Source organism: Perca fluviatilis, chromosome 18 (assembly GCF_010015445.1).
Source record: "Perca fluviatilis chromosome 18, GENO_Pfluv_1.0, whole genome shotgun sequence".
Taxonomy (NCBI): domain Eukaryota; kingdom Metazoa; phylum Chordata; class Actinopteri; order Perciformes; family Percidae; genus Perca; species Perca fluviatilis.
Window position 1 is genome coordinate 17,752,853 of NC_053129.1, and position 14,191 is coordinate 17,767,043.

The following is a 14,191-nucleotide window of genomic DNA, read 5'->3' on the forward strand; positions in this document are numbered from 1 at the left end:
TTTCCTGCTGTGTGTGAGGCCTGATGCTGTGAGGGTTTACTAAGGTCATACTGGGTTTCAGGTCTGCTGGGTCCTGCTAAAAGAGACGCCTGGCTGCAGCTCAGAGCAGAGGTGGAGGCTCTGACTGACTCCTGGCTCACCCACGCACTCAAGTCCCTGTCCATCATCAGCTCCAGGTGCCACTTTGTTATATTTATCCTTTCTTTCACAGAGACTGTAATCGCTCTCCTAGTCCTCCCCTCCGTTAATTAATAAGGTTGAGATTTAGAGCGTGGGAACTAATCCATATTCAGCATCAAAGGACATTAACCCATGATCCATTCATCCCTCTATTGATCCGTTCATCTATCCTTCCTTTACATAATACGCTCTGCTCTCCGTCTGTGTCCCACAGGAGTAACTGTGTAAACGTGTTGGTGACCACAACGCAGCTCATACCAGCGCTGGCTAAAGTTCTCTTATATAGTCTGGGATCTGTTTTCCCCATTGAGAACATTTACAGTGCAACAAAAATAGGTAAGGCACATACACTCTTGCGCACACACTTTACATACATTCTAAATAATAATCTCATATGGTAATTATTTAATGTGAAACTGGCTATATATTTGATTTATGTTATTGTAACAGTTCAAAGGTCACATTTATTTAGCTGGTTATGTTATTTTGATGATTCTTCACCTACTCCATATGTTACTGATATCCTGTTTCTTGTTATGATATTAAACATATTGCTTTAGTTGGGCTAAGGTTCAACGAACGGCTGTTTGGGAATGTTTGGAGAGAGAGAGAGAGTGAGAGAACCCAATTCACATTAAACCAACAGATCATGCTGGTTACACCTTGGCCAAACACACACACAAACTTGAGCAAAAGGCTATCAAGTACTCATAATAATGGTATTTATTAACAAGTGCACCGTGAACATTGGGCATTTACAACTTAAGATTGATCACAATATGTGACAGTTTGTTTTTTATGTAAATTTCTATGTGCAGTGAATATAATTAAGCCACGTGAAATGAATACTTTTGCATAGTAAAGGTAAAGACTTCCACTATCCCAAAGTGGCATTGGGTTTGTGATTAAAAAACACAAAATAACTGGAAGTAATGCAAACTTGTGCAGCCAGCCTCTTTGCTACAGCGCCGGAACACATACATCCCCTGATTGGAATGATTTACTGTGTTGACAATTGCTTAACTGTCACTGATGGGGCACAACAATAATGTCTGTGTTAAACAACCACATTTTTACATGTTGTAGATTATAGATAAAGAACACACACACAGGTGTTTTACTTGTTTAGCCTGATCAGAGCTCTTCTGAAGACTGAGCTTGATTGACATCTCTCTGACCGGCCCATTAGGTGTTAGGGACGTTAAACCCTCGTCATTCTCATTGGTTTATAACGTTTGGTGACCTTACATTATTCCAGCAGAGCTCCACCCAATTTCTACCTGAGCAGAAGTCTAATCAGCCAGAATATGCCAGAATTTAATATGCCATGTTTAAAGGTGCCCTGCCACACGTATTTCATTACTTTGTGGTAATGTCTGAAGTTCTACCATGGACTCTGTAACATTTTTTGTGGAAAAAATGCCTTGGTTACCTTGTTTCAAGCCATTCTAGCATGGTATAGAAAGCCTACAGGAAGACTCGATTTCTGCCAGTTCTCATTAATATTCAACAAGCTAAGCTGTTTGAATCTGATTGGCTAAAAGCTAGCCAATGAATCAATGTCAGAATCCTTTACCCAGCCCAACTGGGCGAGCTAATGAATAGTAATGAGCTCAGGCAACATGATGTCAGACTGACCAGCTTTTGTAATTGGCCTGATTTCTCTGTTAATTTCTTTTCAGTGGCTAGAGCTGACAGAGGAGGTAGCAGTTTATTTTCACATTCACAACATAACACAAACACATATGGACCTAACATATTTCAAAAAATGCAAGTAAAAACGGTTTTGTGTGGCAGGGCACCTTTAATCTCCAGCTCACACTGACCTAAACAACATTATATTCGATCTCAACTCACATTTGGTCCTGATCTGGCCTTGAACAACTCGCACACTCGTGGGATCTTCTAGGCCGGATGCCCATATTCTGAATGGACTCCATTAGCCTGAACCTCAGCCGGTTACGCCAATGTACCGCAACTGCTGTGGCCAACACTAAATCGTCTTTAACCTTACAATCTGAACAAAGGAAACAAAACAACTCGGATTAGAGGGTTAGAGAGCCAAAACATTCAGGAATGAAAACTCAAAGCCAAGTGTGTGTTTGTGAGCGTATGTTACACCCAGTTCAACGCCACGGTGCCTTGATTCAAATGGACGTAGCAATGTGGTAACCACGACAACCGCCGGAGGTTTAAGACACAAGCAGACTGCATAAGTGTTTCAGGTCAGATGCCATATCCCAGAAGCTCATGGAGATGTTACTATGCATTTGGAATGACTCTATATGCAATTAGCATTGTGTATGTTGTACAGGAAGAAGGCTAAAGGTTAACGAGGGGTGTGACTTCTGACTTCACAACCACGTTTGCTTTTCCAGTTGTTGTGGCAACCAGATTTATTATATTTTTCTGAATTGAAGTACCTCTCAGTATGCACCATGTGCATGTCAGGATTAATTATTATTATTATTATAACTGACTATCCGTCATGGGATAATTTGTGTGTCTGTGTGTGAGAGATGCAGACAGCTCTGCCTCTTCATGTGTTTTATTCCCATCTACGCAACAAAAGAAAAACCTGTGAAAGCCATTTGTTTGTCTCCAGGCAAAGAGAGCTGTTTTGAGCGTATAGTCTCCCGCTTTGGCACTAACATTACATATGTTGTGATTGGCGATGGGAAGGATGAAGAGCATGCAGCCAGCCAGGTAAACAAACTTCTGAACTTTAACCCCTCTGACCATGTGACCCTCCTTCCTCCCCCCTTGTTTATTTGTTTTTTTTGCAGGAAAAGAGAGTTGCTTTGAACGCATAATGCAAAGGTTTGGCAGGAAAGTAGTGTATGTTGTAATTGGGGACGGTGTGGAAGAGGAGCAGGCGGCCAAAAAGGTAATGGACCCTCACTGTGACCCCGCCTACTCCACACAGTGTGAGCTCTGATTGGACGAAGCCTGCCTTTCTTTGCTGTAGAGGATTTGTGTTGGTTGTTTACTTTTTTTCTGTTCTACTTGCTGTTGCTTCCCCCCTCCCCCATCACTATGGAATGACAGGAGACTTTTGATTGCAACTTTCAGGGTGAAAATTTGAGATTGAGACTACATTTTCATAATTGACTTCCTCGCTCATTTTGATTTGTGTCACGTTTGACATTGAAAAAGAATAGCGGCCAAAATGTATACAGTGATTAAGCTTTGAACAATCTCATATGTTGAGAGCAATAAAGTTTTTTTCCCAGTGGTGTTCGGAATCTTATTTTCCATTGATACAGTAGTTTATGGAAGAGAAAAGCAGAGTTATAACACAAAAAAGACAAGTACTGCTAGGACATATTTCCTTAAGTGTGAATATAAATCCCATCTCTTCTCCAGCTTTGGGTTTCATTCATAATGCTGGGTGCTGGGATTGTGAAAGAAATAGTTTGACATTATGGGAAATATGCATATTGGCTTTCTTGCTGAGAGTTGGAAGAAAAGATTGATACCACTCTTATCTTTCTCTTCAACATAATGCTACAGCCAGTTAGCTTAGCATTAAGGAGAGCCTGTTGGCTTAGTTTAAAGGTCCCATGAGATGGTGCTCTTTGGATGCTTTTATATAGACCTTAGTGGTCCCCTAATACTGTATCTGAAGTCTCTTTCCTGAAATTCAACCTTGGTGCAGAATTACAGACACTAGAGCCAGTCCCACAATGAGCTTTCCTTAGTATGTGCCATTTCTGTGTCTGTAGCTATTGAGGGGAGGGGGGGGCAAGGTGGAGGGTGGGGGTGTGGCCTTGACCAACTGACACTTTGCCTCGTTTGAAAGCCATGATGTCTCTCTCTGGGGGGGGGGGCCCCATTTTTTGGGGGGGCCAGAGGCAGCAGGAGAAAGAGAGAGAGGTAACCTCGCTCCTTATGACCTCATAAGGAGAAGATTCCAGATCAGCCCATCTGAGCTTTCATTTTCTCAAAGGCAGAGCAGGATACCCATGGCTCAGTTTACACCTATCGCCATTTCTAGCCAATGGGGGACCATAGGCAGGCTGGGGGAACTCATTAATGTTAAAAAACCTCATAAAGTGAAATGTTCATGCCATGGGACCTTTAAACTTGTTGTCCCTTGTGAAACCACAAATTGTCATTTTTACACTTTTGTACAGATTAAAACAAGATGTTAGCTTTAGATGTGTTTTTAGGTGTACTATTTTTATATCTATGGAAAGAGCCCAGCTAATGTTTTTTTCCATTTCCAGTCTTTATGCTAAGCTAAGAGCTATTGAACTGGCAGATATGAGTGGTATCGATCTTCTCATCTATATTAAGTCTCAGGACGAAAGCAGATAAGTGTATTTCCCAAAATTCTGAACTCTTCCTTCGAGCCTTAGGATTGCATGGATTTTGTTTGCAGTGCTTTTGCAAAGCAAGCAGCAACAAGCTACTGTAGTGTAGCTAGCATGACTTAAGGTGGCGGTGTGCAGATACGTAAACAGTACTGCTGGTTTTAATGATGTGTGTGTGTGTGTTTATTCTGCAGCACAACATGCCTTTCTGGAGGATATCCAGTCACTCTGACCTGCTGGCACTACACCAAGCACTGGAGTTTGAGTACCTGTAACTATTATAGCAATATGGACTCATGCAATGTTACCGTGGACATGGTCAGCCAGGCAGCCCCCTTCTTTTGTATAACTATTTAAGAACAAACAATACACTGCAATTGTTTTTGTGATTTTTCCTTTTTGTCTTGTCTTTTTGAACGTCTGGATTTACAAACTCTGAACGGTCTTAAGAAGCAAAGGAGAGGTGAAAGGAGGTATAGAAAATCAGAGGTGACTCAACTACCCAGCTACCCCAATACTGGGAACGGACCGCTGTGAAAAACTCCTGTCTACTGTCCTTGCAGCTGTAGCAGACTAAAACCCTGGAAAGGCTTAAGACCTCCCTTGGCCTGGGAGGAGGTTTTTTTTGGGAAACTCCTTGATGTTTGGTTTGCTCTGGGGCAACCAGCCCAGACTAGTATCAGTCCTGTTGTGGGTCACCTGGGACAAACTATCTTCAAACAACGAGGGCTTCTCTGTACAGGCAATGTGTGTGCGGGGATAACGAATGTTTTTTTTTTTTTAAGTGTTTTCTTCCTGCTGGTATAATCACAACACAATGCAGACTGCATCAGAAACTTGTGTAAATTATTTACAATAAACTTAAAGGGCAGTGGTGGATGTTTTTGTCAAGGAAAAGACTTTTTGGGGTCTTTTGTTTTTTTTCTCTGGATTTTTGTAATTGTTTGGGCGGGGAGAACTGAGGATGTGCGTCATGATGTGTTGTGCCTTAATGTGTTTGAATGTCTTTTCTTTATTCAGAAATGTCTATGTATGTAGATATAAAGGAGAAAACTTATCCAAATGACCTTTGCATCTTGTTTTTCCTTAATTACACTTTTAACTGACTAACTTCAGATTATAACCAACAATAATTAATGTAGGGCTGCATATTGTTAAAAATGTCAATGTTTACTGTTAGCTAATGGTAAAGCACACTTTTTATAAATCAGAATTACTTAGACAGAAATGTCTGATGGTAATGGTTAGATTATTAGTTGTGAGAAATCAGACATCCCACAAATGTGTCCGCTACAATTTGAGCTCAATCCCTTCCGTGGCACTTTTACAGACTTTTACCACCATCAATTGTGCATTGTACACATTAGGTTTTGCAAACAAGCTTAAATACAGTCACATGTCTAAAGAGACCACAATTTTATAGTAACAGACAGTTAAATATCCAAAAAGGGAACACTTCAGACAACTGCTTCATTGTATTGCTTTTATTGCTATCCAATCATTAATCACACCCTTGGCTAGAGACTCCTTGCCATAGTAGCCTACTGTAGACAGAGGAATACAGTTTGAGATGAGCAGGTATATTACTGGCCAATTAAGCCGTGTCACATCGATGTCAGTGTATATCAACCAAAAAGTAACGAGCCATGCCAGTGTGGTGTATTGTGTAGCGATGCTGCATTGCTGTGTGGAAAGGAATCCGTCGACACTGTTTCTTGATTATAAAGGTTTATTTACATCAAAGAAATCAGCATCATGTACAAGCTCTGCAGAGCTCGGAGAGGACAGCTTCTCAGATTCTCGAAAGTCACTCTACTTTTCCTTTGTTACCCAAAGCTTACATACAATACAATAAGATGAAAATACACCTCACCAGATATGTGTTTGAGGTATGTTGATTTGAAAAACAAATAAATAGCAGACACAGCAGAGTTTAAGAGATTAATTACAGTAATACCTTTAACCGTGGTGCTTGCTGTCATGTGTTACTATTTGTAGCCATTCTAAGGTACCCCACACACCACATGTAGATGATGGGGCTCGTAAGCCTGGCTGTCATCTAGCCAAGAATTACCAACAACAGCTGCATGGCACGAGGCACAGCAACTGCACTTTGACCGGCAGATCTAGTCTCAACAGAAATCTGTTTCAATAAAATGTTTAAAGGCACTTTGAAAACCCTGCAACAGACCATGTACCTTGACAACGACACAGCTGCAACCCAAACCTTGCGGGGTTTGCCCTCACGGTCGATCTTGCACAGACTGACCAACTCGCCGAGCTTCTCGTTATCAACCTGAAATAAAATTGAACAGCCTCTTTTAAAAACAGGGCCACTAATGTGCACTGACTTGTTGTAAATCCCAAAGATGTTATAAGCAGACTCATTACCTTAGGCTCAGCACAGAGGGCCTCCACCAGCTTGACGTAGGTGGGCTCATCGCAGTTGCCTGCAAGGGTGCAGAGATGGGCTTGATGCCTGCAAAAGAACACCGAATTAACTCGCAGTAAGGGCTCATTCACCATTTGACGGCACATCTCAGAAATCCAAATAAGAGTTCAGTAGAGGGAGCTATCTACTAAGTGCAAAACAAACACGATTGACAAAGTCAAATAATTAAACGTACTTGTCCAGGGTCTTAGCAGGCTCACGGATAGCACGGGTAAGGCCATCGTGGATGAGAGCGGTCTTAAGCACTTCAGGGAGAGCTTCAAACAACGAGGGCTTCTCTGTACAGGAACTATGTGTGTTAGAGCACTGAACAGGCACATCACTCCAAGACCTAGCCTGTCATTTTTCAGTCTGAGCCAGACATCTGTCTGATGTACACTCTCTCTGATACAGGAAACACACACACTAGGTAAATTAATCATAGGCATGTCTGGAGATTTGAATCAATATTTCGCTGCTACGCCTCTTGAGTAAATGCACTTCTAACAGGCGGACGCACTTTCACGCGTTTTCTTCCTAGTGGTATAATAATCGCAACACAATGCAGTCATCAGAAACTGGTGTAAATTTAAACTTAAAAAGGAAGTGTTATGTTTTTGTAAAGACAATTACATTTTTAGTCTTCTTTTCTGGATTTTTGAAATTGTGTGGGTGGGGAGAGTTGAGGAGGTCACGTGTTATGCCGTAATGTATTATTCAGAAATGTCTGTAGATACAAAGGTTCCCTAATGAAATGTATAACTGATCAAAATTCAGATGACCAAAATTGATGTGCTGGATTTTATTTAAAATGTCAATATTTCCCATTAGCTAATAGTGAAGCACACATTTTATAAATCAGAAGACATTGCACAACTTTGTCAATGAGCTCAAAACCCTTTAGTGGCACTTTTTATTGCTGATGTTTACCACCATTTACTGTACAGACAACACATTTTAAGTTTTGTGAGCAAGCAGAGTACAGCAACACATCTTAACAGACATTTTATAGTGACTGCCAGTTTGATTAGTTGACTTGCTTGTTTTCAGTAAAATATCCAAAGAGGAAAAAAAACATTCAGACAACTGCTCCATTTCCACTTTTTATTGACATTTTATTTCTTGCTTTTGAAGTATTCCTCGATCACATCCTTTGCCTGAGACTCCTTGCCATAGTCCTGTAGACAGAAATAGTTTGACATGAGCAGGTTAGAGACTTCACAAAGCTCTAAATTACAGCCCAAGCAAGATTACTGGCCAATTAAGCAGTGTCAGTGTTATGTTAACCAAAACAAAATAGGACATGTCAGCTAGTGATGGTCAAATGAAGCTTTGCGAACCACTTTACTTTCTGAGCTCACTAGATGGTGCTCTGTTCAAAGAAAAAAAAGGTTAAAGGAATGGCAATTCAGTGTATTTTCAACCTTTTGTTGAACAGATAGCGCCATCTAGTGAGCTCAGAAAATAAAGTATTTCACTAAGCTTAATTTGACCATCACTAATGTCAGCACACACAGAAATAAACCAACCCAAAATACCATTTTAATACCGGGCCAATAAAAATCATGGAAATATTCTTTTGTGCATCATCTTACACCTTTTTCCAAAATTCCAACTCTTTGGGAACAAAACATAAAATTGAAACAAATATAGCCAGACAGAGGAGTTTGAAAGATTACAGTAATGACCCATCAATCATGGTGCTTTCTGTCATGTGTTACTATTTGTAGCCATTCTTAGGGACCCCAGACATCACAGGTAGACGACGGGGCTCGTACCCTGGCTGTCATCTAGCCAAGAATTATCTACAACAGTTGCATGGCACGAGGCACAGCAACTGCACTTGACTGGCAGATCTAGTCTCAACAGCAATGCGTTTCATCAAAATATTATTGAAGGCATCTTCGAAAACCTTGCAAAAGATGATTTACCTTGACAACGACACAGCTGCAGCCCACAACCTTGCGGGGTTTGCCCTCACGGTCGATCTTGCACAGACCGACCCACTCGCCGAGCTTCTTGTTGTCATCAACCTGAAATAAAGTTTTAAGTCTTTTAACTTGTGTCACCTGATTAACAGGGTCACTAATGTTCACTGAAATGTAGCCACAATTACGTTCAGTTTTTAAACAATACTTGTGCAGCAAAATAAAACGGCAGTGTGGGAACTCTTTGCTGTATCTCAGACAGAAATTGGGTAACATTGGCAATCTCCTCATAGTATTCAGTAGAGGGAGCCAAATTATCATCAGCGATACAGCAGTACATTGCAAATCTGGCTACCTTTTTAGTCAAAAGACACCTCTGAAACAATAGCACTGGAAGTCAATCAAACATGACTTCATAGCTCACCAAGGATTTAATTTCATTCCATGTGAATTTGGCCGTATGCATGTCCCCAACACCTGATACTAAATCAGTCTGATCAGGAGCAGGTTCATTACCTTTATCAGGTTGATCTGATGCTCAGCACAGAGGGCCTCCACCAGCTTGACGTAGGTGGGCTCATCACAGTTGCCTGCAAGGGCGCAGAGATGGGCTTGACGCCTGCAAAAGAACACCGAATTAACTCGCAGTAAGGGCTCATTCAACATTTTGGGCATTTCAAAATTTGACGGCACATCTCAGACAGAAATTGGGTAACAATGGCAGGCTTCCACATAAGAGTTCAGTAGAGGGAGCCACAATATCATCAGCGATACACCTCCTAAAGGACAAATCAAAATATTGATGAGGTAAAAATTAAAAACATACTTGTCCAGGGCCTTAGCAGCCTCACGGATACCACGGGCGAGGCCATCGTGGATGAGAGCGGTCTTAAGCACTTCAGGGAGAGCAGTGTTGACATCCATCACACCTCCAGCAGCGACGCTATCAAAAACAGGCTTGCAAGTTTTTATGAAGTTTTACCAAAATGGGCATGACAAGTTAGTGGATTACAGTAGAGCTTCCAGGATGTCAGACTGAGGATCTCACTCATTGTTGAGTGAAGGGGTATCCGACAAAAGAAAGTAAAGTCATCACACACCAGAGAGCTCTGTTAAACAGATTGCATGCCTCAGAACAGCTAACCTTTCAAGATCAGTGGGATGTCAAATCTAGCATCAGGTTAAGGAAGATGTTAAGTTCATTCATTCATTTAAACTGCGTGCATTATCAAATTAGTGAATTGGTTTCTCAATTTGCTTGTGTTGTGTTTAGCACACAGCACATAAACTGACATCTGTCCAACTGGTGTGACATTTAACATTTACCTTAATTAATCAAAATTGCATGTGCTATTACACAATAGTGCTTTGAGCTCTTTCAGCTAAAACGTTAGTACTTCTAAATTCAGGCTAACAGTCACAGCTTCAAAGTGGGAACCAGTTTTGCTACGTTTCATAGAACATTATTGCAGCCACTGACTTTGTTCTAGTTTAAATTATAAAAAGCAAGATCAGACACTCAACTTTCTTATGAGTTTGAAATACGTCCCTACACTTGATAACTGCGTATGTAGCTAGCACAGTATTTAAGTGTCCCCTTGCCCGGTTTTACGTTACATGCAACTCTGCTAACATTAAGCTAGCGTTAGCTCATGCAAAAGAACAGTCTACACCTAACGTTAGTCGCCGAACCAGTCATTGTACGAAACAGATACCCATAATAATCTAAAATTACAACACTGCCATCACCACTTTTCACAAGAAATCAGCTCCCATGTGTTTGTTAGATATTCCGATTTTCACTGTGTGGGCTAGCAGCAAATAAAAGCGTCATGCTCACCCTTCCTCGGCCATTGTTGATTAAAGATGGATGGTAGGCTTAAAAGTTCTGCAATAAAGAACATATATGAAAGAAGAGTAAATATACATCGCAAATAGCTCATAGTGATGAATGTATGTATTAAGATGTTTGAATAATCCTTTGGATTGTGCCTATAGCCGGAGAAACGTACCCTATCCTACTCTCGGGTAGCGGTAAAAGAGGACGTCATAAACTTGCGACATTGCTTTCATAGCACCAGGACCCATCTGTGCCATACAGTGGCGTCCAAGTGGCGCCTGTTGTAGTTTCAATGTTCAAAATTACACAAAACCTGAAATAACCATGATAGAATCATATGAATAAATAGAGGCAACATATGCAATTAACTATGAAAGAGAAAAATAATGCAAAATAAATGTATTTTTTTTTAATCTTTATTAGGGCATTAGATTATTTATTCTTCCTTTTACAATGACCGAAACAAAGCAACAGTGCTAAAATCCCTACTCTCTAGTACCTGAATTGACCTACTAAGTATTAACTTTTTCAATCTATCAATGTTAATTTTAAACTATAGGCTAAATTAAATTATGTCACTTACTTTATGGAACTTATGTTTTTTTTTTACTCTGTTGTTATTCCACATTACACAGAGGCCCGGTGCCTTGCTCAAGAAGACACTTTATCATTCGTCACATACAATCGTACAGTACAATGTAGTGAAATTCAATCTCTGCATTGAACCCATCCTAAGCATTAGTAGCAGTGGACAGCCACATAGCGTCCGAGGAGAAATTGGATTCAGTGTCTTGCTCAAGGACACTTTGACTTGTGGGACTTAACCTCTGAGCCACAGACCTCTCCAGCTACCAGTCCACACTCCATACTTTGTCCGTAAGAGGACTTGAGTCGACGACCCTCCGGTTCCCAAGCCCTGCCCTCAATACACTCTGTAGTTTATATAAAGTCCTACAACAGTGCAGTGTTATTGTTGTGTTAGTGTTCCCGCTGTTCCTACAATTATTTTGTGGTTATTTCAGTCAGTATTAAGGGCAACTATGGTTAGACCGTTAGACTGTAAGTGTGGTTTTGTGTAGGTTTGGTGTCACTTTTAGATGTAAGAGCAAATGTGATCTGTTGCTGTGCTGATGCTCTGAGCTGGCCACAATAATCATTATTTTTTAGACATTATGTTTACATTGTTGTAATTACATAAAGCAAGGTTATACAGTAATTGTGATCTCACCTCACTGTCAAATCTGCAGATATATACAACATTGTATCAGCCTTTCACAAAAATAAGACATAACAAAACTCATGTTAATGAGTGCAACAGGTAGAGTTCAAACGATATTAAGAATTTTTTATTTTTAATCATACAAACTGTTCAGATGTGCAACTCCAAAAATTCCCATTAGGATTTCCCTGAAAAGAAGGCAAGTACAAATGGAAAATGTACAGTTCCTTGATAACCAAATCAAATAAAAGGACACAGAAATGTTAATATAGTATTTTATAGATTCATTGTTGTCCCATAGCAGGTCTCCATTGCTTTTAGAGTTTGAGAAACTTCTCTAAAGTTCCTTCCTCGACTGCATTGTCAAACGCATCATAGTCCTGACAAGGCAGAAAAGGTGTTGGGGGTCAGGGATTTGGGGGTGAGGGTGGAGGGGATGCAGAGAGACAAAGAAAGTAGCAGTTATTATACAGCTTTTTTTAACAAAATCTTAATTATTATATATTGTACAGACTGTGTGCTGTGAATGTTATACAATCTTCCAAACGTGAACATAAAGATTTATACAACATTTGAAGTAAATCCATCCAATAGTTGTCGACTATTATTTACATCCCTAGAGCCATGCCGCTAGTGTGGCTAAAAATTATAATGTTTGAGGGAATAAAATGTAACTCTATGCTAATTTGTACCTCTTAATAGGTATTTTGTAATCTGTAATGATCAAAGTTGCCTTCCTAAAGCCAGAGTAACTTTTCTGTCACAACTATAGACTGTAAAAATAAGGTCACAACTAAATCTGAATGGAATGGCAAATGATTCAAAACCTGCCAGGAGCAACCTGGACTGTGTGTGTTGGTGGAGTGATAGGGTGTGTGCCAGCATACCTGTGTGTGTTTGTAGAGTGGGCACTTACGCATGCATTTCTGATGTGTGTGTGTGTGTGTGTGTGTGTGTGTGTGTGTGTGTGTGTGTGTGTGTGTGTGTGTGTGTGTGTGTGTGTGTGTAAAAAAAACAATGTGGGTGGTATAATAGACTGTAAACATGTGTACGAATGTATTTAATTGCTGTGTGAACGCCCTAGACTACCAACGTTTTTTTTTCCTCTTTCCAGCAAGCGTGTAAATGATTTACATTGAGTTAGAATGCCATTAGTTTTTAGAAATTTTCAATACACATTATTATTACTTTTGTAGGTTATTGTGTGAGACCTACCCCACAGTAGTTGTTCCCATTGCATATTTGAGGAGGCAGTGCAGTTGAGTTCTTTGCCAGGTTCCTCATTAGATCCTTTTTTTTAGAATCCTCAGAAATGTCGACAGTTTCGTAGGCAATCTTCTTGCCATCCAGGACATGAAAGATTTTGTTCTGTTTTGTCTTTATCTGGAGAGGAGAGTATTTCATTAGTTACATTCACAAGAATATTAAATTAATGTGTAGCCCTTTGACTTATACGGTTATACTGTACAGCAAGTTTTACACACTTGTACACCACTCTTTTGCAATAAAATGTGCATCCCTGTCCTTAAGATAAGATAAACATTATTAATCCCACACTGGGGAAATTCCTGAATGAATTAATGGGCAGCTACAGTTTGTCTACAGAATGTAATATGAAGTATGATGTACTGAATCCAACATGCTTTATATTTTGTTAAATGTTACCAATATGGTAATGTAATAAGACTTGAAGTAAAATAATGAAGCAAGTAAGACTGCATACTGTACCTCTCGGGAACCGCTCACGTTGGAACAAAACACTATGACCGGCATAGCTGCTATTTTAGCAATAACACTTTGATCTGAAGACAGATTGAGAGAAGTGCAGAGACAGAAGGTTCCAGTATACTAAATGCAGGTATGTGGAGCTGTTTTGATGCAACAGCAGACAAGGTGAGCAGGTTTGGACACGGCTTACCTGCCTCCATAGACACACCCACTTGTGGGACTGCCATTCCAGTTGTAGCCTGCCTATGTCGATTGTGAAAGCACAAAACAAACACACACACACACACACACACACCAGTGGTGGAAAGTAACTGTACGGTCTGAACATAAGCACATTAGAGGTACTTGAGTATTTCCAGTTTATGCTACTTTAAACTTCTACCTCCACCACAAGACATTTTGTTACAGTAGGAAAAACGTAGGTGGAAATAATAACATTTATGAAGGCTGAATTCAATTCAGGTGCTTCTTTAGATAATGATGATGATTATGTTTGTATTATTATCTATGATGATTAAAGGATTTACACAAATTAAGAATTCATTGCTG

General features: G+C 40.1%; 3 protein-coding genes and 3 non-coding genes across 11 annotated transcripts in view; 1 reads left to right on the forward strand and 5 right to left on the reverse strand.

Annotated features, from left to right (window-relative positions):
- Window positions 1–5,562, forward strand: part of eya4 (EYA transcriptional coactivator and phosphatase 4) — a 48,616-nt gene extending 43,054 nt beyond the window's left edge. For 4 of the 6 annotated variants that reach the window (XM_039782454.1, XM_039782457.1, XM_039782458.1 and 1 more), the window contains 4 exons: window positions 62–176; window positions 395–516; window positions 2,967–3,067; window positions 4,691–5,562. In XM_039782454.1, coding sequence (XP_039638388.1) covers window positions 62–176; window positions 395–516; window positions 2,967–3,067; window positions 4,691–4,771 — 419 coding nt within the window. In that variant the 3' untranslated portion in view covers window positions 4,772–5,562. Of the gene's footprint in view, window positions 1–61; window positions 177–394; window positions 517–2,785; window positions 2,887–2,966; window positions 3,068–4,690 lie in introns of those variants that run through there. The other 2 variants (XM_039782456.1, XM_039782460.1) reach the window with 2 other exon arrangements.
- A 2,455-nt stretch (window positions 5,563–8,017) lies between these two features.
- rps12 (ribosomal protein S12) lies at window positions 8,018–10,956 on the reverse strand. Its single transcript, XM_039782772.1, has 6 exons — window positions 10,868–10,956; window positions 10,696–10,743; window positions 9,682–9,798; window positions 9,372–9,474; window positions 8,859–8,960; window positions 8,018–8,105 (listed from the first exon to the last, which is right to left on the reverse strand). The coding sequence occupies exons 2-6, from the start codon at window positions 10,707–10,709 to the stop codon at window positions 8,043–8,045; spliced, it is 399 nt and encodes a 132-aa protein (XP_039638706.1). The 5' UTR covers window positions 10,710–10,743; window positions 10,868–10,956; the 3' UTR covers window positions 8,018–8,042.
- LOC120547356 lies at window positions 9,104–9,186 on the reverse strand. Its single transcript, XR_005637059.1, has one exon. It is a non-coding gene; the product is annotated as a small nucleolar RNA SNORD100 (small nucleolar RNA).
- Window positions 9,546–9,630, reverse strand: LOC120547359. Its single transcript, XR_005637061.1, has one exon. It is a non-coding gene; the product is annotated as a small nucleolar RNA SNORD100 (small nucleolar RNA).
- LOC120547353 lies at window positions 9,881–9,956 on the reverse strand. The gene has a single exon (XR_005637056.1). It is a non-coding gene; the product is annotated as a small nucleolar RNA SNORD101 (small nucleolar RNA).
- Window positions 10,957–12,014: 1,058 nt separating the features above from the next.
- On the reverse strand, window positions 12,015–14,058 carry zgc:153284 (uncharacterized protein LOC751696 homolog). Its single transcript, XM_039782776.1, has 3 exons — window positions 13,643–14,058; window positions 13,130–13,297; window positions 12,015–12,294 (listed from the first exon to the last, which is right to left on the reverse strand). The coding sequence occupies exons 1-3, from the start codon at window positions 13,685–13,687 to the stop codon at window positions 12,232–12,234; spliced, it is 276 nt and encodes a 91-aa protein (XP_039638710.1). The 5' UTR covers window positions 13,688–14,058; the 3' UTR covers window positions 12,015–12,231.
- Between the last annotated feature and the right edge of the window lie 133 nt (window positions 14,059–14,191).

What these genes read in the sequence shown, in the direction of transcription:
- rps12 (XM_039782772.1), bottom strand. An exon ending in GCTGCTAAGGCCCTGGACAA is followed by an intron (nt 9,475 to 9,681) that starts GTATGTTTTTAA and finishes GTTCTTTTGCAG; the next exon opens with GCGTCAAGCCCATCTCTGCG. An exon ending in ATCAGATCAACCTGATAAAG is followed by an intron (nt 8,961 to 9,371) that starts GTAATGAACCTG and finishes ACTTTATTTCAG; the next exon opens with GTTGATGACAACAAGAAGCT.
- zgc:153284 (XM_039782776.1), bottom strand. Translation starts at nt 13,687, where the DNA reads ATGCCGGTCATAGTGTTTTGTTCCAACGTGAGCGGTTCCCGAGAG. An exon ending in ACGTGAGCGGTTCCCGAGAG is followed by an intron (nt 13,298 to 13,642) that starts GTACAGTATGCA and finishes TCTCCTCTCCAG; the next exon opens with ATAAAGACAAAACAGAACAA. An exon ending in ATGGGAACAACTACTGTGGG is followed by an intron (nt 12,295 to 13,129) that starts GTAGGTCTCACA and finishes CTGCCTTGTCAG; the next exon opens with GACTATGATGCGTTTGACAA.